The following is a 23,691-nucleotide window of genomic DNA, read 5'->3' as shown; positions in this document are numbered from 1 at the left end:
TAGTTTTGTGTATATCTGAATCTCATGTGTGAAATAATGATGTTTGTGTATACTTCGTGTATCTTACATTATACAGAATAATCTGTTAGTCCAAGTCTGACAGCTGGATGGCTTCTGCTGTTGTATTACTGTATTACACTGAGGAAGAGTAGAAGAACTTGAAATACAATGGCTTGCTGCTGCAGCAGGTTTTGTTCTAATTGCTTTTACATTCTTAACATTTGTAGTGAATCTTTTGTTGTATAATTTGAGGATTGTACTTAAATCTAAAATACAGGGAAGATCTTCCTTTATCTAATTTAGATATTTTTAAAAGTCCATGTCAATGTGAGCATAGAAATTCAAAACTATGTATTTGTAAAGCACCTGCCAGATGAGATAAATCTAACTTTTTAAAATAGTTTTCAGTCTAAGCAAAGTACAGGTGAATGTACATGATCATATAGAGATGGGAATGAGGGGTTTAAGAACTGTGTAGGAATGAAAGGTGGTTTGTTGAAAGCTGCTGATGAGAACATATGGGAACCACTCCTCAGGCTCTGTGTTCAGACATCAGCTGTGGACTCCACAACATAATTATGTACCTCCCTTTGACCATTTTCTAGAAGTAGTTTCCCCTGTGTGTGCCTTTCTGCTTGTAGAGGCGTTGCACTGTGTTGATAGCACTGTGTCTTTGTGGCTGCTCATGGTATTTTCTTGCCTTTGCTTTGTCATTGCTTGTTTGCCTGCCGTGTTCGTCAGGTTTGCATTTTTGCCTGCTTAAGCCTTGAATGCTTTCACAGAAAGTCAGAGTATGAGGTAAAGGGGAAATTAGTTTTGTCACTTTTTTTTTTTTAATTGTTTGTGAAAGACAGGAATATTTCAGGATCTCCTCAGTGTTAGCTTGTTGCTGCTGCTGTGTCTTAATCACTAGATGAACCTTCCTATGAGAGGTAGAATTATTCTATGCTGCTTTTTCCTGATGCTCATGCTAGTTTCATTCTGGCAGGCTTGACTTATTGCTGGTTTTATACTAGAATGCCATAGGAAAAAGAAATGTCAAAAGCATATGAAAGGATGCAAACAAGTTTGAAAATTAAAGTCCAAATCCTAAATAAAAATGATAGAAGTGTTTCCTGTTTCTTGCTTTCCCACCCACCAATTCTTTGCCCTTATCCCAGAAATGTTAGACATGAGCTTGAAACTCTTCTGTTTCATGTACTGTTATATATGTAAAATGTTAAAATTTTTTTTAGATCAATTTCAGCTGGAGCAAACAAGAGCCCGCCATCAACTCCTTCCTTCTATATTGCAGGCCCACTCCCCGATGGATGGGAACAAGCTATGACCCAGGATGGAGAAATTTACTACATAAACCATAAGAACAAGACCACATCTTGGCTAGACCCAAGGCTTGACCCACGCTTTGGTAAAAGTTCATCTCAATTCAGAATTCTCGATTTGCTTCAGTTCACTCAGCTTTAATTGTGCAGGCATATTTTGAAAACTTTTTATAGTACAATTAAAATATATTTTGAGTTATAGAGGCCTTATTTAAATATATATATATATTTTTAAAAGATAAAAACTATTAGCTTATATCCTTCAGGGCTGTATGTTACCCAAGTTTCTAATGCTGCAGGTTGGTATTTATATTTGCCTTATGATCCATACAGGTCCCCAAAGTAGTGACATTCAGAAATTATCAAGACAGTTTCAGTCAAGCTTGGTCATCCCTTCAAATTATCAAAACTCTACTACAGAAGAATCTATCTTTTAATTCCCAAACAAATATTTACTTTCCTTTGTGCTATCTTAAGAGGGCATCATCAAATAATAGTTCATGCTGTTTTAAATACACTTGAAACATATACCAGCTTATAATTCCAGCTTGTCACAGTGATTATCATGACAAAACTTTCTGTTTTAAACAATATGATGAGGAATTACTAGTTTTGTTGTTCCTACTTTAATAACCTTTTTGTGGGGTAAGAACTATGTAATATTGGAAATAGAAATAGTAACTTAAGGATCACAAAGTCTAGATGGAGAAATTCAACAAAACCAAACTTTTATGTAATTTTTTCAGTAATGTTTTTGATCTGTATGAAGAGCAGAAGTGCAAACTTTTTAATAAAATATTGGCACTGATGACTATGAATAGAAATCACATACAATGTGAAGACTCTAAACTACTTTCTTAGCTTGTCCAAGTGATGTATTTAATATGGCATTACAATTTCTGGTTTTTTGTGAAGCCATGACCTGTGTGTGTCAGCCTTATTAGCTGTATTAACTTGCCCTTGATTTGTTTTCCCAATAACTTACTATTTTCAACTCCTTTGGATTTTAGTTATTTTTCCAGAGCCATGGAAAAACAGTAGGAGTAAAAAAAAAAAAAAGAAGAGATCATTGTGGTTTTCAGGCTTTACTTTTGGACTCAATGCAGCTAAATGAAAACAGTGTGCAGATCACTGAGTAGGTCAGGCTGAGGGGATGCAAAACCTTTGAAGCTTTACAGGGGTTGACCTAACAACAACTGTGGGCCCCTTTTGGGAGAGGCATTAACTCCATGAATGCCATATAAATACAGAGCTGCAAAACTCAACAGTCACTGTTCTGTTTTGTTTTCTGAAACGTCTGTTAGAAATTTTGCATTTTTGGTTTGTAGGCTTGAGTGCTTACTTACAACATCCGTTCACTCTTACGGAGAACACCAGATTGTCACACTTTGTTTATAAACTGCTCACCAGTTCGTAGACAAGTTGAACCACTATGCAACTTGAACCCAAAGGTGGGGTGTCAGCTTTGGCAAATGTCCATGCTGGCTTTAACACCAGCTAGAGCTATAGACCTGTTTGCATGTTGCAGGAGGAGTGTGTGGGTAATTTGCAACTTCACAATTACTTAGTATGTGAATAAGGCTGAAAAGGAAGCAGTAATTTTGAAAATCAGTGTTGCCTTTTGCAATTATGTTTACTCAGGTAATCTTGCAGGGTATCTGTTTTTCTTTACTTGCATGACTTTATAGTTTCCGATGACGAGCTGGAATTGAAAAGGGGTGTGTAAAATGCTTTAATGGACAGAGGTCTTGAGTGGATGAATCTTGCTTTTCACAACTATTTTGTATTGCTGTAAATAGAGTGGTCTAACTGTAAGGGCAAAAGATACTTGTCTTGTGCATACTGAAACTCCATCAAATGTTAAGGCTGTGCAGTTAAACTGAAAGAAGTTAGAAATGTCCAAAAGACAGATTAAGGGTTTCTTGCTGCATAGCTTCCCTTTTTGGGCCCACTGTGTATGTGTATCCCAGACAGGCTTGAGTACATGCCAAGGCTCTTTATTTTGTGGTCGGACTTTTAATCTGTTCCAGACCTTTTCAGTCAAAGAGCTCAAGTGTAACTGAAAGGGGCAGGAAAGGAAAAAAAAGCATGTGAGCTCTTCTGATCTAGAGTGACAGCAAATAGAGACAAGCTGCTAGCTGCTGTTGAGCTTGAAGGAGTTTTACTTGAAAACCTAAGTTGTACACATCGTATTGTGGTTTATGTTTTTATCATTTGAGCCAAGAAAATACAAAATCCTAGTCCTGTTGGTTTCTTACTTGTGACCTCCTTAAGTCACTCCAGTCAGGAAGAAAAAAAAATCTGTTTGACAGAGTTAAATTACTGAGCTTTGCATTTATTTATCATGTGGAGATCCTCCACAAATATGTGCTGTGACCCTAAATAGCATGTGAATGACTCAGAAGTTTACCTTTCTGTGCTTAATATAGGTTGAAACTTCTGTTGGCATTTTTGCCCCTGAGGATCTCTCACTGTTTTTAATATAAGGGTTTGGTTTTCAGTATTTTTGACTGCTAATACTTCCAGAAGCAGGATGAATTCATCTTTGTCTTGTTGAAGGTTTTGGTTGTTACAGTAATGCTAATGGTGATTGAAAATGAAGGAGGAATTAATTTCTCTCTCTGCCACTTCCACCAATCTTAAGAACCATTGAAGAAAACAAAGCTATTGAATGGTATGTGCAAACATACTCTGTTCCAGTATTCAGAAGCAGAAGGTATGAAGAGTCTTTGCCCTTATTGCTTCTGAATTCCCATCTTTATGTCTCTGTATGTTCCTCATCAGATGGAAGCTTTGCATTCATCTTTATTTTGTCTAGTAGGTGTGGATATAGCTCTTTTTTAAATTGTGCTTGGAATTTCCCATTATTGTGGCTAGAACAGAGAGAGGGAAAGGAGAATCAGTTTGAAAAAATTATTTTAGATGGACTGACTTGGTAAGGGGCATCTTGGTGGAGCATTCAAGCTTTTAAACAGAAAATAAAAGAATGTAGTTAGCATATATTCTTTCTTGGAGCAGACTTTTAGAAATAATGCATCAGAAAAGAGCCTCTGTCAGAATAGCCAGCTGGGGGTTAGGCTGGGTCTAAAACCTGAGTGCTCCAAGTTGAAGATGAGAACTTTGTTCCAAGACTCAAGTCAAACATCTTTGAAATGGGTTTGAGGTTTTTGGCTACACCACTTAAGCGTCAGTGAAGCCCTGTGACTCAGACCTTCATCCTCCAAGTCTGCAAATACAACTTTAAAACAGTTTTGTGTTCGGGCAATTCACAAACTTTAATATCTAGGAAAGAACTAAGTATGAAAGGAGGGTCTTCTTATGCCAAGCACAGGCAGACATAAAAGATGACATGGGATCAAAGGAGTGGGGATGGGAGGGGGTTGGTCCTTAGGCCTGTGGCAGCAGGATTCTTGTCTAGTGGAGCATCTGGTAAAAACATGCTGTCCTACCTTCTCAGTGCCTTTGCAGGCCTCATAGTAAGGGGCTTCAAATTGCTGTGTTTTTTTTTTTTTTTTAGGAGGGTTTTTTGTCCTTAAAGGAATTGGACTGTCAGGTGGAGCTTGTCTTTTGGCCCATTTTGTCTTTTCTGCTATTGTTCATTGGTCATTCTTCACAGATTCTACTGGATTTTTAAGCCTTTAAGATAAGATAATGCATTTTCTTGATAGTCAAAGAACATCTGGATAAGGAAGCAGGTCAGCTATGCATTCTGAGTGGCTGGAGTTGGTGAGGTAGAAGAACATCTGCTTTTTCTATAAAATTAAATTTCCTAGTACCAGTTGCAGTTTGAAATCGTTCAGCTTTTTTGCTATAAGTTTCCAAGAATTGGCTTTTGTATTAAACACTATTAAAGGGGTTTTAACTCTTGAGTTTGCCAATGATAGTACTTGGTTTTGAAATGCAGCCTTAAATCATTTGCCCTTTGAGGATGCTTAGTATGTTAAATTCAAAGATGAAGTGGGAAAATACTGGAAACTGGCAGTTGATTTCTGTGTCTCTGCTGGGTTAAGTTTGGTGTGGAGACCTTAGTACTCTAGCAGAGTAGTCACACAAGTGTCTGTAGGGATTGGAGTAAAACAAGATATTGTTTCAGTTTCCTCGTTATTTTATTCTAGACGTGGGTTTTAAAGGCTTGTAACTAGTGGTCATACCAGTGTTGCATACTCCCAGTCTCTTTGCTTCTGTTCTTCCAATTCTTGGAGCTGCGATACGGGGTATGAAGCAAAATATGTGACCTCAGGTTGAAATCACTTCCACAACTTTATCACTCCCACTTAGAGATTATATTAATGTTCTTTGAAGTTCTGCATGAATTTTGGATGAGGGGGAATTTTGGATGAGGGATGAGCAAGACAGTGTTTAATATCATTATGGAAAGTGCCATAGGGGCTCTGTGTACAGTAGCTGCTTGACTACATAATTAGGAAATGAAATAAAACTGATGATGACAGTATGATTATAGAGAATGCACACCAGGATTTTCTGCTTCCTATTTTTTGTAGTCTAAAAACATTACACCTTTGAAAAAGGGAAAAGAGCTTGTTCAGAAACACTGAAGCAAAACGTACATTTCATTGAAACATGCATTTTTAATTTCTATTTAAACAGAAAGCAAGCAAACACACAGCAAGCTTGAAATTCAACTAAAAGCTTAAGCTTCAGAGCATCTGGTAATTTTTAAGTATCGGAAATTAAAAGGAGTTATTCCACAGTGTTGCTTTCTCATCCCTTACCTGTCTAGCACTTTGTTTAATATATGTTCCTTCAAACTAGTTTGTAGGAGCCCTTCAAGATGCAGATTTTTGGACAAGATAGAACTGGAACTCTGGATTGCAAACCTGGGTTTTGGTCTTTGTCTAGTCAAAAAAAAAAAAAAAAAAAAAAAGGCCCAGACCTTGTGTCTGGTCATAGTAGTATTTTAGACTTCTTAAGATCCAGATCTGCCTTCAGGTTTTTGCACAAAAAGCAGAGCATGAGCCACAAGTGGTTTTGATCTGCAAATGCAGTGGCATATCCTTTTGCATACTCTGTAAAACAAAAGAGGATTTGACTCATCTAAAAAGGTCTAGTGGTATTAGATTTTTCACTTCCCTGTCTCTGTTTTTCCAGAAGAACAGTTTCAGGAGATCTCTTAGGATGGGGTAAAGACTTCTGTATTTTGGTATGTGTGTCAGAGATGTGTACAGATGAAGCAGCACCATTTTTCAGTGAAACAGTGACTTCTGTCAAAGCCTGCTGTGAATCTGCAGAGGCAGATGAAATTTCAGTGGTAAGCATCCCTTTGTAAAACGCAGATGCTGCCTTATGGTAATGACGATAAATAATTATTTGTTGCGCATGATTATATCAGAAAGTGAAGTCTTGGTTTGTTTGAAAGCAGGATGTATTTATACCTCTTAACTGAACAGAGGTCACCGAAGAAATCTCTAAATCTGTCCACAAGTATTGTGTCAGGATGCAGTTATCTACTTTAGGTAGAATATTTCTAGACTTGAAGAGAGAGAAACCCACACTTTTCTTAAGAATTTATCAGAACAGTAGGTTTATGTAAGTTTATACCTGTTTTGGGGTTTGTTTTGTTTTCAGAGTAATTGAATCCTTTGAGAAAGGAGATTTATTGCTAATCATGTCTGAGTGTCAGTAAAAATAATGCATGCTTGCAGTGTTGTGCTAAGCAGCTGTGATAGTGAAAGGAAACTGCACTCCTAAAAGGGACATTTTTTCCACCTATCCTTCTAATACAGAAGTTTGCACTTCTCTCTTAATGAGCATACTATGTTAAAAGTTGAAGGTGGATCATTTTGAACATGATTCATTATCTGTAATCTAAATATATGTATACACAATAATTATATACTCTCTATCTAATCATATATGTTCTAAATTCAAAGATGCAACTGGTTTTTTTGTCTTTGAATTCAGTCGTGTTGAAACATGATTGCAGTTTCTTATACATAGAAATGTTTCTTGACAGTATACTGTTGATTTTTTTTCAGTAGTTTTTACTGGATTTTGTAATTTCTGTTTAATCATTTCTAATGGTCTTATGACAGAGATTAAAAAAAGGTGAAGATATGCAGATACATATGTACAAGGTTTGTTCCACTCAAATAAATTAAAGGAACCCTGCATTTAAGAAGTTTTCACATTATTTTATAAGAAATTGTAAACAAGTTTGTCTTCTGGCTTAGTTAGCCCAGGAAGTATTATGTGGTGATTAAACAGTGAAACTGTTCACAGCTAATAGCCTTATGTAGATCTACTTCACTGATTAAACTTTGGTCTAAAATGTGGACTAGCTTTTATTAAATACCTGTTGCCAGAGATTCAGTGGACAGACGTATGGGGCCTTGGTGAGCTCAGATCCCTGCACCTACTGTAGTCATCAGTGTTTCATACATAGAATTGAAATTTAAATAACATTAGTTCAGGTTTCGTCTCATAATCTGTCCAATGCAGTGTCTTACATAGTTCTGTAGTACTAATACTTACGGTGTCGGTTGCATTCTGTAAGTCAAGTAATTTAAAACTTGTTTAGATTTCCAAAATTAAAACTGATTTCTTTTTAAAAAGTGGAAAAGATAGAATTCAAAGAGAGTTTTAGTAAGAGCCCCTTATTTAAAGAGTTTTGTTTTATATGTGTGCACTGAGCAGAAGTTCCTAAAAGCTACTTACTTAACTTACTTTACTGCTGAATATCATTTATATTTGCTTTTCTGGCTGGCCAGAATATTTTAGTTCTTCTGAAACTGGCATACATTGAGTGAAAGTGCTTTATAAATACTGCTGTTCACTGCTATGGGGGGAAAAGAACTGACACAGCATTTTACTCTGGTTTAGTTACCAGCGATTCAGGAGTCTGTCTGTACATGCTGTAGAGTCTTAATGGTGCTCAAAGTCAGTCCGGCTATTGCACATCTACATTTTACAATACAGAAAGACTTCAAAAACAATGGCAGATTTATCAAAGAAAAAGAAACTTAATTTATATTGTTTTAATCAGCAGGTGCAATACTGGTAGTAAAACAAAAAGGGAAATACTAATTTAATTTGAATGAAACTAGTTGATAAGTGCAGTGTAACCAGTCTGTAGTTTGGGCATGTTTCTGTAATAGTATTTTCATTGGATATATCTTGCTTTAACCAAAAGTTCAGCTCAGGATATGTGAATATTTCTTTTTGCCTGGCTAAGACACTAAGATTTGTTTGTACACTTAAAGCAGCAAAATGAGCCCAGGGAACAGTCTCTTTGAGGTTTCTCCCATACTCTAAGATCCAGGATTGTCAGATTAATCAGAGACTGAAAGCAATGGAATAGTTTATTGTACTAATTTTTAGGTTATTTTATAACAGTGGCATTATGAAACTGCAACTGGGATTTCCTTAGAGTAATATAGCAATACATTATAAAGAATACAATCCAGATACATGACTTATATCCTGATTAAACAATGAATTGCTGTACCAAGCCTTTCTTAAAAAGCCCCTTGGAACATGTTTTTATTACTTCCAAGACTCTTTCAAATCCTGCTGATATTTTTTTTTTTCTTCACAGCTCTTTTAAACGTAATCAAAGAGGATTTTTGCCCTTGTTGTAGTGGTGCAAACTAGCACCAGGTAAAAACCTGACTATAGCCAAAAATGATGCACAATAGCTGTCTAGTTTCAAAATGAAGCTGAAGGGGACAAGTTCTTTTTTTTTTTAGTTCCCCCAATGAAAACATTGATTCTTATTAGCAAGGACAGTCAGCTATAGTATGCTCACATCCTGAGCTTTTTTGTTGTTGTTTATTCAACTAAAAAATGTCTTCAAATTTGCAGATTAAAATTAAATTTAGCTTTGAAGGGTGAAATTATAAGTAGGAAAGAAAAAACATCAAACATTCCACTGTGTCTGCTAATCATTAAGGGTGCAATCTCTGCATGTAATTCTGCATAGGAGAGAGGTGCTGTGTTGCTGCAAACTGTCACTGCCCTGGGACTTAGGATTTTCAACTGACAGAGGATCTTGGGAGAGAAATTATCCTTTTTTGTTTGAATTGTTAACAATGTGTTGGCCTTTTCTCTCTAGCGCCAATGCCTGGTAATTGTTTCTCTCTCTTGGTTTTGTTTTTTGGGTTTTGGCTGTTTGGTTTTTTTCATGTATGTAGACAGCAGTCTAAACTTTTTTCAGGAATTGTCAGCTATTGTCTGGTACAGTACAGAAGAGACATTTCTGCTGTTGACAGTAGAACATTTAATGTGTAGCATTTGAAGACCAGTAATTTTCTCTTCTCAAAAACTTATTGCAGCAATTGCAATTGACTGTATCCTGCAGATCGTGAAGCCATGCTTTAGGACAAGATCTTTTTATTGTCTGAAGTTGCCCATGTTTTTTAACTTATCTGCCCCTCCTCCTCCCTCAAATCCCCCTCTTCTAGAAACAAAGACTTGTTTGTTCCTGCTCTGCCTGTGAGGTCTTTGCAGCCTCTGCTGTGTGGGTGCAGAGCCCCTTATTTAAATGCTTTCCATTGCCATGGAAGGTAAGGAACAGGATGCGTTAGAAAACTGGTAAGTCCTAGCTAACAGATAAAATGAAGCTCTTTGCCTTTGAATTCAAAGTACTTAGAGCTGTGCATGTCAGGATCACTACAAATGCACGAGCTGTGGAAAAAATAAAATCTGCTATCTGAGATCACATTGATAAGCATATTCTTTGGAGTGCAGATTTCTGGTAAGTAATGGAGAATTGGAATGTAAAAAGAAAAAAAAACCACCCACAAAATAAGCAAGCAAAAAATCCTCAACCCCAAAGGGGCTTTAAAGCCCTCTGTTTTTTCCTGTCTCTTGAAACAAGATGTGTTTCCCCCCTCTTTTCATTTAATATTGTGTTGGAAATTATAGATAATTACATTCTTCTTTCAGTTTCTCTTGAAGAGATAGCACACTTGTGTAATCACCAAGGTGTGTGAAAATCATTGATACTACTGTTGTGGTTTTTTCACTCGTTCTTTACTTGGATATGTTAAGTCAGTAAAATTCAGTTAGCAGCATCTTCTTCTAATATCCTAACTTTTAGTTTAATTTCATGGTTAAAAATAGTTTGCTTGTATAAAAACATCCCTATGATCTGTTCTGAGGACAGTTTAAAATCTTACCAATTTGAAGTCTTTTGCACTTTCATTCTTGAAATCTTAAAATGTTCAGAAAGATCCTTTCAATGGATGTGTGAATAATAATAATAATTTAGAAACTGGAATTTTAAATTCAGTTTCCAAATAGTTACCAAACCATCTCATTAAATTATCCCGTAATATTTATTGATGAATTTTAAGTATACACCAAAGTCTCAGTATCATATGATATTCCTGGTTTAGATATGCTTTTAGGTAGAAATAATACTTTCAAAATGGACATTAGAAGACATTTTGGGGATCTAGGATGAGGGAATAAATGAAAAACATCAGAGAAACATGATTTCTTTCTTAAAGTTAAAATTGCAAAGTCAGTAGATGAGAAGAATGGAGCCAACAGTGGTCGGAGAGAACAGGAATAATACAGGCAGCTGTCAGAAGGATACGTGTATATAAAATAAGAGGAGCAGAAAGTGGCATGAGCAAGAAGTACAAAGCTACCTATTTGTGGAAAAGAGATACTTGTATGGTGCATGGAGGAAAAACAAATTCTTAACATGTTGAAGGAATGTTAGTGATACTGTACTGAAGTGTTTAACTAAGGTTAGACGCTGTTAAATTTTTATGAGGTTATCTGTAACATGACTTGGCTGTGAACCGCACTGAGGTAGGACTCTGAAACCATGATTATATATATAATTTGGGACTAGACTATAAACGCAGCTTTTTTAACCAAAAGAAAATTGACATTTTCCAGCTTTGGGTACTTAAATTTTACAAGCTACTTTGCTTTTAACTTAAATGTGCTCATTTCAGGTGATTGTAATTTTCTAATTTTTCTCCCTCTTGACTTTACCCTGTAATTGACCTTCCATCTTGTTTAATAGTGGGGTTTGAATCCTGGAACTTCTGAGGGGTAGTACAGACTTCGGATAGGGTTGCAGAATTAACGAAAAGCAGGAGAAGGCTGTTTTCTGTTGTCCCCTACTAACCCTTCATTTCTGCTTTTAAGGTGAAAGAGGAGAGGGTAAGATATATAAAGCAAAAGGCATGGTCCTCGTTCCAGATCTGAAGAGAGAGAAAGGGGGAGATCTATTCCCTACTCCAGCAGTGTCATGTCTAGCTTGTATGAAACTGCTACATGGGCTGCTTTGCTTTTTGCATTGTTTTCTCAAGCTTCAACTTTGCTTCAGCTTTGGTAAATGTAGGTAGTCAGGCTTCCAGTAGATATTGCTCAGTGGAGCTCCTGGTGCTTGTAGTTAAATGTTCACTCCCCACATCCTTACAGGACTGTTGTTGATGCTATTAGAATTTTTGCTTAACATTTTCTAGTGTCTTGGGGCCAATCGTCCTGTCACTGGCCCAGAGACCACAGCTCTTGTGGCAAAGTTGGTTAATTGGCTCACTCTGGCCACCTTCCTTACTGAAGTTCAGTTCTGATGGTGAAGTGGTGCTGGATATCTCATAACATCAACTGCTTGATTTTAGGCTTTGATCCACAGGAATGTCATTTTCCCACTATTTTTTTTTTTTTTTCATTTTGGGCCAGGATGAGACTTGTGGATTGGAGCTGAACTGCAGCCCTAGGCATTCACTCTGTTGGTTCTGCTTGATACTGGGATCCAGTTTCTATTCCTATTTCACGGGTTCACTTACCTTTACAGGAAGTTCTGTCTTATTAGGAATCTCTCACAAGTAATAAAATACTGTTTCAAATCACTTTAAGCTGTTTGACGGCATTTTATGTTGACTGGACTCATGAAAATGTGACCCTTCTGCCCATTAGACTGTTGAGTCTGTGCTGGACCAGTGGATTAGTTGAAAGGCTAGACTGCAGAGCTGGGTCTCTAACTGGTTTAGTATTATATGATAAATATTTGTAGGCTTTTTTGGAACAGAAGAACAGCACTACTGTACCTTAAATTGAACACTCAAAAGACAGTGGAGACTGAGGGGCTTTCCAGTGAAAAGATGATACAAATTTTTTTATGAGAGAATTCTCCTTTGTTATGGTAGTTAGAAATATTAGTATTCCAGGAGTCCTCTATATGATAAAAACATTGATTTAAACTAATCCTACAGATGGGGTTTTTTTGCCTCAGATCACCCTGTCATCCTAAAAGAAGCTCTCTCCTTTTTTTTTTTTCCTCTTAGTTTCTGTAAACCATAATCCTCATTCCCAGGAAAAAAAAATCCCTACCATTCTCCCATCACTGCTTCAGCAATTGCATTCTGCAGAATACTGTGAATGTTAACAGATTCAGTCTGTTACAGACAACACGATGGAGAGCTAATTCCGAACTGAAAGCCCCTGAAAACAGTGCCTTGCAATACAGTCAGTATTTCCCACCCTCTGTTTCACTCTGGGAGCTCTAGTGCCTCTGTTGACTTTAACCATATTGGTCTCATGTGAGGGAGAAATCAGGCCTGTCAAGTAGATGCATCCCAGTTGTGTATTATTTTACAAAATAAAATTGCTTTAGGCCTTGCTTTTATGTGGGAAGGGAAGATGGGTTCTCATTGTGCATTATGCGTACAAGGTGACATCTTTTCTTCTCCACTCCCTGGGAAAATTGCATTGCATAGTTCTGAGGGGTAAAAGAAAATGAAGCACTAGCAAAATGTTTCCTATGTTGACGTTAGTATTTATGGCTGTATAATTTATCTGCCACTTCTGTACCAGCTCTTAATTTTGCCTGTCAAGAAGCTCCAAATTAAGTCTCTAACACTAAAATCTTGATGTGATGAGGATGTGAATGCTCGTTGCATGACCTTGCACCACAGTGGGTAACCTTTAATGGTTTTCCATATAAGTGAGATGATCCATTTTGTCATTCTGTGTGTTCTCAAGTTCAATGAATCTAAGATTTCACATGAATAAAACAAGTTATTTACTATTTGTGTCTGAAGTGAGAATAGTTTATTAGAAAAAAGAGAGATCCTTCTAATTCAACTTGAAATATTTTACTACTGCTTTTGAATTTTTCACCAGTTAGCACATTTAACTCTTTTTGGAAGCTTTTAGAGCATGTATGTGACCTTAAACATGAGACTGTTGCCTTAATTTTACACACATCGATTGCTCACATGTGAGCATACATTTCACACTCTAAACATCAGTGTAACTGCATGTTTTGTACTGTCATGCCTTGTAATTTTGTAATTTTTTTAATGTATACCTTTTATGGATAATACTTTCCTTGCATGTGTTTGTTTGAATTTAATTATTAAATGTTTATTGTTTTGGTTCCTTAGCCATGAATCAGCGAATCAGCCAAAGTGCTCCAGTTAAACAGCCACCTCCTCTGGCTCCTCAGAGTCCCCAGGGTGGTGTGATGGGTGGGAGTAGCTCCAATCAGCAGCAACAGATGAGACTTCAGCAGCTACAGATGGAGAAAGAAAGGCTGAGACTGAAGCATCAAGAACTGCTTCGGCAGGTGAGGCCACAGGTTAGACACCTACTTCCACTATTTCTTTCGTATGTTACATTTTGATTTTTCTAAGTTGCTGTTTCAGTGAGTCTTAAAGACCAGTGACTGTACAAAAAGCTTTGAGATCTAAAAAGATCTGAATTCGTTCTCTTACTGGTATCAGCTTGGTGGTGAAAGTATCTGATTTTTTAGACTGAAGGATTTTGCTTTCCTTCCTCTAACAAAGCTCTTAAAGAGCAGGCTTCATAAACTATAAGGATGACAGCATGGACTGCTGATGTGATTGAATATTCCTCCGGAGAATAGATTTCATATTCGCTGAGTTCCAAGTCAAGCAAAAAGTTATCTGCCACAGCTATTTTAGTTCTCCCTTTTAAGTGGAGGAAAGTCTTCAGTTTTAGAACCTGTTTGCAGTCTGTAGGATTTTGAAGTATTTTTAAGGTTTATATAAGATACATTAAGGAGATGCCTTTTTGCCAAAATCTTACCTGTGTCAACAGTGGAGTGAGCATGGAACAACTGAATAACTTGCGCTGCATTTTGAACCTGTGGTTTTCTTATGCTGAAGAATTTCATAATAAGGCTGCAAGTTATTATGCCTTTCAGTATTTTCTACTATATGGATATGGCTGTAGCAAATATGGAAGTGTAGGACTGGACTTTGCAATCTCTGGATTGGCATTCGGGCTTGATCTCCTTTTGACTCTAAGCCTTCTGCTTCGATTGTTCAATCTGAATGTTTTAAGAGTTACTACCATCTGTGCTAGATACTTAGGATATTTCTTTGGGTCTTTGATGCTGCCAGAAAAAGCACTAATCTTTCCTTTGAGGAAAACCTTCTAAAATCTTTCCCTTTTCACTTTGGGTGATGGGCCTTGTATCAGAAGAGGATAATACCCTAATGTCCTCAAAGACAGCTTTTCTCTTTCTTCATCACCTGCAGTATTCTGTCCTGGAATCTGACTCCCGTTATCCCCTTTGTAGTCAAGGACTGTTTTGTAGGAATCTTCAGCATCTCTTGGTGTAAGATGGGTCATCTTTACAGCCATTACTTTTTATAGCACTCTAGGTAAGAATACATTGCAAAGGTGGCATCAGGACTTTCTCTCCGCTTAAGCACCTGGGCTTCTGCTGTTCCTGCTTTGCAATTAATCCACAAACAGATATTTTACCCTGTGCTAGCATGCTTCTAGGTAGGCCTTCTAATTGTCTTCTTGCCTCAGTTGTCATTGAGAACCTGACTAACTTTGGACCAGGTTACAACCAGTTCTCTTCGTGTTGTTCTCCTTAGTCATTAAGCTTATCTATCAAATATGCATCCTTGGTAAATCTGTGAGTTTTGTTTCACTGTGTCATGATTTTCACAGTTTCTTAACTCCCTTATCCTGTCTCATCTGGCCTGTCTCGGGGGCTTGATACTAGAAGATGGTATTTATAAGACAGCCTGCATAGGTAAACCATGCAGCTAAAGTAATTTTTATCCGTCTTATTTTTACTCTTAGGCATTGCGGAATATCAATCCCAGCACAGCAAATTCTCCAAAACATCAGGTAGGCTCTTAACTGATGTTTCAGCATAATTAGAAAAATGAAAGCATTAAATTAGGCTAGCAGGGAACTTTTTGCTACATGAAAGCATTCTAAAAAAGAAAAAACCAAGCCAAAAACCAAGCTCTGCCATGCACTTTTTTGAACTACTTTTCTGGTCATGGCCCTAACACTGTTTTTAGGAGTGCTGCATTGCCACAACTTTGTATCAATATCTAAGAGCAAACGAGGAATTCATTGCACATTTTTTTACATTGAAAACAACGTTCTTGTTTAGCATTCTTGAGGATACTGCTGTTCCAGTCCTGATGTCATCAAGATGTTTATTTAAAGCAAACTATCTAAGGTAGTAGTTGCTGACTTTTAAGTACTGTTCGTATAAATGTTCTTATCAGTTTGTTTAAGCAGGTATGATCTTAAAGAAGGATAAATGTTATCAGTTAATTAAGTCACTTGAAATAGTTATGATTTTTAAGCATGCATAGTGTAACAGAATTACTTAATAGACTAACAAAATAATTGCTATGCAGATATAGTATGTAGTTTTTCCGTTTTGACATTTAACTGGCTCTTGCACAGATACATTTTCTGTATAGGAAACAACAATTATGAAAAGCCTTTCAAGCTCAGACCAAAATAAAATTGTTCAAAATGTGAAGCAAAATAAGCAGCTTAATGTGATCTTCTTTCAGTCTCTAAAGAAGTTGAATATAGAATGAATCTCTGGAAGGGTGGATTTATGGATATATTCAGAGAACTTCATGTTTACTATTGCTAACTGTTTTAATCTACCGGTTCTTAGTACAATATTTATATAGGCTTGTACTGTACTTTGTTTTTTAAGAAAAACCTCTGTATGCACTAGGCAAGAAAAACAGAATAAAAGAAAGTATCCTCTGTTTCGAAGCCATGAGTACTGGTGTACTGTTGCATTCTGAAGAGTACCACAAACTTTGTATGTTACTAGTTCTGAGAAATAGGAACCTCAGACCTTAGTGCTGACACCCTGGAAAAAATACTTTCTTGTTTGGGAATACCAGAGCAGCTCTTAAACAGAAGCATTTTAACTGAGATGTAGTCACTTGATTCATTTACAAAGCATTAGCCACATAATGATCTTATCAATCAATATTTGATCCTATTCTGGAAGAGAAAAAAAAAGTCCTCAAGAATTGTGGGTATACAAGAGAATAAATAAAGGAGGATTCCTCCACACCAGTTGAAAACACCTTATCTTCTGGCATAATTAGGTTGTTCATAAGGGATGTTTTCCTTACTGAATGCCAAAAGTGTATTCTGTGTTTTCTTCTATGCCTAAAGCCCTGCCATACCATTGTTCACTCTTCCACTAACTTCTTCCTGTTGCCAATTCAAAAAGATACAGGAAATGGAGAAGTTTGTTATCAGTTTCATACTTAACTGTCAGATGAGGTTTTTGGAACTTCTTGAAATTATGGCTTTAAATCCTAAAAAATTGTGAAAACTCAAGGAGACTGTATTGATAATTCATTAAATGTATATGTAGTGGTCACTCTGCTTTATTTGGGATGGGAACTGATGAAAGGATTCATACAAAAATCAGGATTCCATTTATATTTAAACTTGCTTCCTACCATACCTCCTGCCTGAGATCAATTTTATTAGTCCGCACTTGCTAATGAGTCAAGCTGTGTTTGAGTGATCTGTTGGGTAGAAGAGTGGGCAACCATGTCACCTTTAAAGTTCTATAATATTAGATTATTAGTGTTGTACTATCTAAATGTATTTTTTGTGTTTTCATGTCACCTCAGTAATGTAATGAGCAGCCACAGGTGGAAGAAAGTGCTCAGAGAACTGCTTCTGGGTTCTGGTTCTCTAAATGCTTCTTGAGGCCTTGTACTGTAGAGGCAAATGTAGTCTGTCTTCTCTGATGATGCTGTTATTGAAGTCCCAATCTGTACGTCTGATCAGGTCACAGTTGACCTACTGAATCTGAAAAACGTATAGAAAATAAAAATTTCTTTGTTCAACTTTTTCTTTCTGACAGGTCTGTCTTTCTTTTTGAATAAAATTAAGGAAGTTTGGAGAAATTATCTTCGTTCCTGATGATAAGGTTGTGCTTGGTTGCAAAGTAATAGCTTCTCTTATTAAATGTTAGATGTTCTTTTAAGGAATACTAAAAATTAAATCTTCATATGTTCAGTTCTCTTAATTCTGGGAAGGCTAAGTCTGTTTTAGAGAGGGATTGCCAAGGTCTTTCGTTTGTAAAGAAATTATGTAACACTGGTGTTCTTGAAGCTTGCCTCTAATGAAGTCTCTGGTTTAGGTGGCTTAAAAACATCTGAGAAATGTTCCTTAACTTTTAACTGGATCTCTGAGCTTTTCATGTCAAGCAATCACTAGGTTAGAAGGGACTGATAGAAGTCATCTAGCCCAACATCCTCATCCTTCTTGACATTTTTCGCTATGTAGCCTGGATACAGCACCATGGTTGTATTGACATCTACAGTCAGGTTTTTTTGGTACTGAGTAACCATAGTGTCCCTGCCAGGTTTTTGTCTCTCTGCCCTGCTACTGTAGTATCCTGTAGTGACACTAACGCTCCAGGTGTTATGTATGGAAGCCTTAGCACCTTCTGGAAAGAGGAAATAATTGCTCAACTTCAATTTTTATAGCAAGCACTGTAAGAGACTCTTCTTGTTTGAATGAGTATATATTTTAATGTAATTCTAAAGATGTCAAAGGTACCTGTAGCAAAAATTCCAGCTTTCAGACTTACTGGGTATAAGCAAGAACTGTTGATACATCCAGGAAATTTGAAAACACCGAGCATCTGTTCAGTTACTTGTACTCATCATCATCAGTTATTTGTGAAACCTTAAAGATGCCTGTCTGTCTTAGTTAAGAGTTTGAATTACTTGACTTTCACTCCATCCCCACTAGCTCTCCTTCCATTTTCCTGCAGTTAGCATTTGGTTGTCAAGAATTTCTCACGTAGAGCAGATGTCAGTCGAGTTTTGTATGTGTCACAAAATTGAACAGATGTTAAGTAACAGATTTCTTCCCTTACAGTGTGCTGTGGAAAGAAATAGAGGCAAATAATGTCGAGGTACTGATGGCATTATTCTTGGATGTTGTGCAGACTACTTTCTTGTGCTAAGAATGGAAGATTTCTTATTTATTGGCTGCTAATATTAGAGTATTTGCTAGTAAGATCAGCATACTACACATTTATGAGACAAGTTCCTCTGTATATGCTTGCTCATTCTGTATCTGCTGCTTGTTTCTAGCTTGTTTCTAAGCTTTACAGATCAACAAAGTAATTGTATTGCTTGCTCATGTATGTAGCTCTTTATGGATAAATACCTTGTTTAAAAGTCTATGTAGTAAATGAGAACTGCATTCACTGGCTGTGCTGGTTGTCATGACTGAAGCAGTGAATGGTACATGTTCCCCTTAGTCTTCACAAATTGCCTTAACTCCTCATAGCTGAGTTCCTTTGTGTTCATCTGTCCACGTGTCTTCCCTCTTTCTTTTGTACATGTGCTGTAACTTTGTGGCCCTCACAAGAGTGCAAACACTTAATCTGAAGAAGCAACTGGTGCTGTAAGTCTACATAAGTGTTGTGGTCTTCTCTTTCCCCTAAGACTTCTCTCCTATCCCAGGAAAGCCAGATCATTTGAAAGTCGAGCACTGGTTGGTGGCAGAAATGTTACAATTGGCACTTTTAAATAAATTTACAAAACAAATTATCAGGATATATCAAGTCAAATTGAGTAGCATATCATAGGTTTAATACAGTAAGAATGTGAGTTGCACAAGTCATCTGCCTTTCCTCAAAAGCCTATAAAGATAAAAATGCTCTAAAAAGGGTAGTTTTATAAAGTTAATTTGGACATGGTGTGAATTACCTGTAACTAACTTCATGTAAAACTTAATCTGTATGCAATTATGAAAAAAAAATGTGGATGAAGTCAGCCAGATAAATTACACAGTGTTGATACTATTTTTTAAATTATTTAAGAAGATGACAGATAATGTTGGTCTCTATGTAACAACCAAAATTCAGCTTTTGTGCTAACAATAGGAATACTAAGCTTTTCTTTTCCCAGAGATACTTAAAACAAGTTTAACATACTTTAAAAATGTGATGAGATCAATTCATAGAAATCTAAACCAGGATTTTGTCATAGTTTTATTTTTGCCTCCAGACTTCAAATACTTCTAATGAAGGATATATTTTAAAACATGAATTAAAAGCCTAGAGTTCACATTGCTCTGTTTGGAGCTGGGAGAGGCTTGGACACTCCCATACATTTTTTTAAGTATAGCAAACACACAACTTTTTTTATTGCAAAACAGGTTTATAAGGAAGGAGAAATGAAAAGACCATTCTTCAAGCAACACAACTTCAGCTTCCATTATATACACCTCTTAGGAAAAATAGTCTTAACACACTCTTTAGGCCTTCAGGAAACTTAGCTTATCTTGCAGAATGATTAAAAATTGCCCTGTATTTGTTTTTCAATAGCTCGTCTTTTTTGGTAATTCCTTTCTCTTTCAGACTCCCAGAATGACATAAATTTATTACTTAGATGAGTAATAACATTCTTTTAAGGGGAAAGTGCTTCTGACTCCTGAAAAAGTAGCAGTAATGCTACTTGCAAGTAGTTAAAAATAGTTGCAGTTTTGCATTTCTTAGCAATGTTGTTGAAACAAGGATAAAAGTAGTACTAATTTTAAAAATACCAGTTTCACTACATAGTACCTGCCAAAGAATGGGCAATATACAGTTCTCTCTCCTGGTTTAATACATCTCTTTTTAGTGGGTCTTTAGTGAAATGGGATTTTTTTGGTTTTAGCTGGGTAGTGTCTTGAGCTACATTTATTTTTACCCTACTATTTAAGTTCATGTATTGATGAAACTTCAACCTCTCCTACGCTCTGAGGATTTAGAAAAATACAAAGGTAACTTCTCTGTTTTACCAAATTCCTTTTTTCTTTGTACTGACTTTTTTTCTTAAAATAACAATTAAAGAAGACAAATTGTGGGGTTTTTTCTTTCCTGGTGTCAGTAGCTCTTGAAAAGGGGATCTGTATGGATTTCTTACCTTCCTCACAACTATTGAATCAGGAGGCAGTGCTGATTGGAAAGACCACACAAAGGAGATAAAATGTCACTTTAGTTTATATACAGAAATGACTCCATGTAGGTTTTGCTTTTGTTACCACTCTTTGTGGCACTGGTGTGTGATTAAGCTGCTTCTGCAGTCTGCTGGCACTTTTGGCTCTTCATCCAAGTCAGGGACTGCAGCCCAAGGAAATAAAGATGTAATGTACAGATCAAACCAAGAAGGAAGGGGAAAAGGACAGAGCACGTGGGTGAGCAGTTCTTGAGCCATCTCTGGGATGGCTGCTCTAAGACCTTCTGCCTTCTTCAGATCACTGTTTGGGAAGCATTCCAGGAAAGAATGCTTTTTCCTTTCTTTTTTTCAAATGGATGAGTCTACCTGTATATCAGGTAACTTGTGACTGATACAAGGTTGCAAACTTAGCTGTGAAATAAGATGTCATTATATAGGCTTTGCACCTGGGTTTATTACATAAGCAAATGAAAATCATATGGATAAGCCTTTAGAAATTACTAAAAGATGGCTAACATCCTGTGATCTGAAAATGTGGATGGAGTTACTGTTTGTTAGAACAGTGGCCAAGTAAGTGGTGATGAGCAGAGGGCTGGGTTTACTTGGAGTAGTAATTGAGTGTGATGAACACAAAAACCAATGGTATACTTGTACACTTTCTGCAGAGATCTAATCAACTGTAGTGAGAAGATTTTCTAGTACAAGACATAAAACTTAAAGGAATATATAGAATAGGAGTGGGACTGAAGCAGATCAGAAAAGAAAAGAAAATTAGGCAGTAGAGAAGCTTCAATGCACAGTCTGCTGGAAATAAAATTAAATAACCTTAGAATTTCTTAAAAAGAAATCACTTTGAAGAAGAATTGGGGAAAAGTTATTTTTATGTATTACAAGACTACAGTACAGTAGTCCTTAAGCTTATCATGAAAATGGATGAAGATCTCTCATTTTACAAGTGAGAAATACTGAGTATTGTCAAGACGGACAGGATTGGTTTTGCCTGATATTATTTTCCCAGGCACAGTCTGGAAGTCACGTACTACCAATAATGGTAACAAGATAGTCAATGGATTTACAAGTCTTTACATTAACCAAGCTCAGTCTTGGTGAGACATTGGTGATGTTTGAATAGAGTTGCTTGAAGAAAATTACTGTATTTTCACATGCATAACTCATGGATTAGTTGTTTAAAAAGGGGAGAGGGGTCACTGGAAATAACATTAAATGTTGCTTATTTCCATCCACCTTTAATTTAATGTATTTTATGTTAAAACTTGCTTTCATTAATTAGTAATTACAAGCTTTATGGATGGTTTGATTCAAGCTGGTGAACATTCAGATGTGTAAAAAATTTTATGCAATTTAGTTTTGTAGCTTCAGAAGTGCAGTGTCTTGGTCTTACTAAGAAATTACTCGGAATTTGAAGAGCTTTGAGATTTGCTTATGGAACTAATCACTGATTTGATCAGTCAGAAACTTCAAATGCATGCCTCTAACAGGAGGAGTGAATGGGAACTTTTAGGGAAAGACTTGAAAGTTTGCTGACTGAAACAAGAAGGGTACAAAGGAAGCCAGGAACTAAATCAGAATTTAAAAGAAATGGAGATAAAATGCTATTTAGCAGAGCTAAACAGGTTATCTCAGGGGTCATATAGTATTAACAATTCTTGTTTTGGTTTAAGTGTAGAAGGATACTGAAGTGAACTAGAAAATATTTGTGCAAACATACAGAAGTTTATATCCATAAATACATTTACAGTGCAGTCTCTGTAATGTCGGGCATGGCTGCTGAAACTTGCATTTTCATTGAAGGCAGTACAGATTCTTGCTTTGTCCTCAGAAACTTTAGTTTAATTTCATTTAACTCTTGTAACTGGAAGCAGTAAAAGCATCAGTTATCTATAATGTCACGTATTTATGTACCCAGAAAGTGCATTCAAATGCCTGACATGATCTTGCTTTCTCCCTCTCCTGCTGTTCTAGGAATTGGCTCTCCGTAGCCAGCTTCCAACAATGGAACAAGACGGTGGATCTCAAAACCCTGTGTCATCTCCTGGAATGTCTCAGGAACTGAGAACAATGACTACAAATAGTTCTGATCCCTTTCTTAACAGGTTTGTAGGAGTAGCTACTAGAGGAAAGAAATTTGATTTAAAATTCTGTTTGGTATATGTAATAGTTTATTTTGAACATCTGTCTATGCCAAGAACCACAGCTGTAAATGAATCTTTCCTTAAATGGCAAGTCTAGTAAAAGTTGAAGATTAAAAGCTGTCTCCTGTGGGAGGAAGTAGTCTGTTCAGACTTGTAGGAAGGTTTTTATTCAAAGTCATAACATGTTTGGCTCTGCATAATCTGTTGACTAACAGTCATTTCAAATTACTGACTCAAAGAATTTGTGAATAGCTCGCTGTGAGATCAAATGAACTGTGATGCACATTTAGGATTATAGCTTGAGGTTCATTTTAAGGTTTCTCCATTCACCTCTCCCCTTCACTTCAGGTATTTAGCAGTATTTTTACTCTGCTAATGTTAGGTCTACAAATAGTGGCATGTTTCATTTTAAATGCTGTATTATTTTGAAGTGGGTATTTTCATTCAAGATTTAGAATCTTACAGTATAGACTAGTCTTTCATAAAACTTCTTCCTAAATCCCTCTGACTTGAAGTGTTTATTTTGTTGGAAATACTGTTCAAATTACAGCTTGCAAATGCTTCATACCAAACATTGCAACTTTGGAGAAACTGCTCCAGCTTGAGATAAGTGATATCTGTATTTTGGGTAAACCCTTCGGGTAGATTTATCTTTTACACAGACAATTACGATTAGAAAACTTGATTTTTTTGTTGGAGGGATTATCCTACATGGAATTCATCCTGTAGGATGTTCTTGTGTGAGCCTCGACTGTGCTGGCCTTGTCCTAAGAAATGAAAGAGACGAGACAATTTAAACCTGACTTGCTCTCGTATGGGAAGCCTCTGTAGATAGATGATGGTATTGATGTGGTGTAGTAACATACTAGCTTGAACTTCTGAAAGGCTGTTGTCCTCATACATCGTACAGGTCCTCACATCTTCAAAACCTGTCTTCTGACCTGAAGGAAATGCATCTTTAGGTTTCAAATGGCCACAGCAGTGCATTGCTGCACTTTATCC

General features: G+C 36.6%; 1 protein-coding gene across 8 annotated transcripts in view; it reads left to right on the top strand.

The window, feature by feature from the left end:
• YAP1 (Yes1 associated transcriptional regulator) overlaps positions 1-23,691 on the top strand; it is an 86,843-nt gene that overhangs the window by 57,337 nt on the left and 5,815 nt on the right. Inside the window, exons 4-7 of one of the 8 annotated variants that reach the window (XM_069014869.1) lie at positions 1,295-1,408; positions 13,691-13,872; positions 15,369-15,416; positions 22,520-22,650. In XM_069014869.1, the coding sequence (XP_068870970.1) occupies positions 1,295-1,408; positions 13,691-13,872; positions 15,369-15,416; positions 22,520-22,650 (475 nt within the window). Of the gene's footprint in view, positions 1-1,294; positions 1,409-13,690; positions 13,885-15,368; positions 15,417-22,519; positions 22,651-23,691 lie in introns of all 8 variants that reach the window. The other 7 variants (XM_069014864.1, XM_069014882.1, XM_069014887.1 and 4 more) reach the window with 7 other exon arrangements.

This window comes from Aphelocoma coerulescens, chromosome 1 (genome assembly GCF_041296385.1).
Source record: "Aphelocoma coerulescens isolate FSJ_1873_10779 chromosome 1, UR_Acoe_1.0, whole genome shotgun sequence".
In the NCBI taxonomy this organism is placed as follows: Eukaryota; Metazoa; Chordata; class Aves; order Passeriformes; family Corvidae; genus Aphelocoma; species Aphelocoma coerulescens.
The sequence above is the reverse complement of the archived record's forward strand: the minus strand, read 5'-3'. Positions and strand labels throughout refer to the sequence as shown.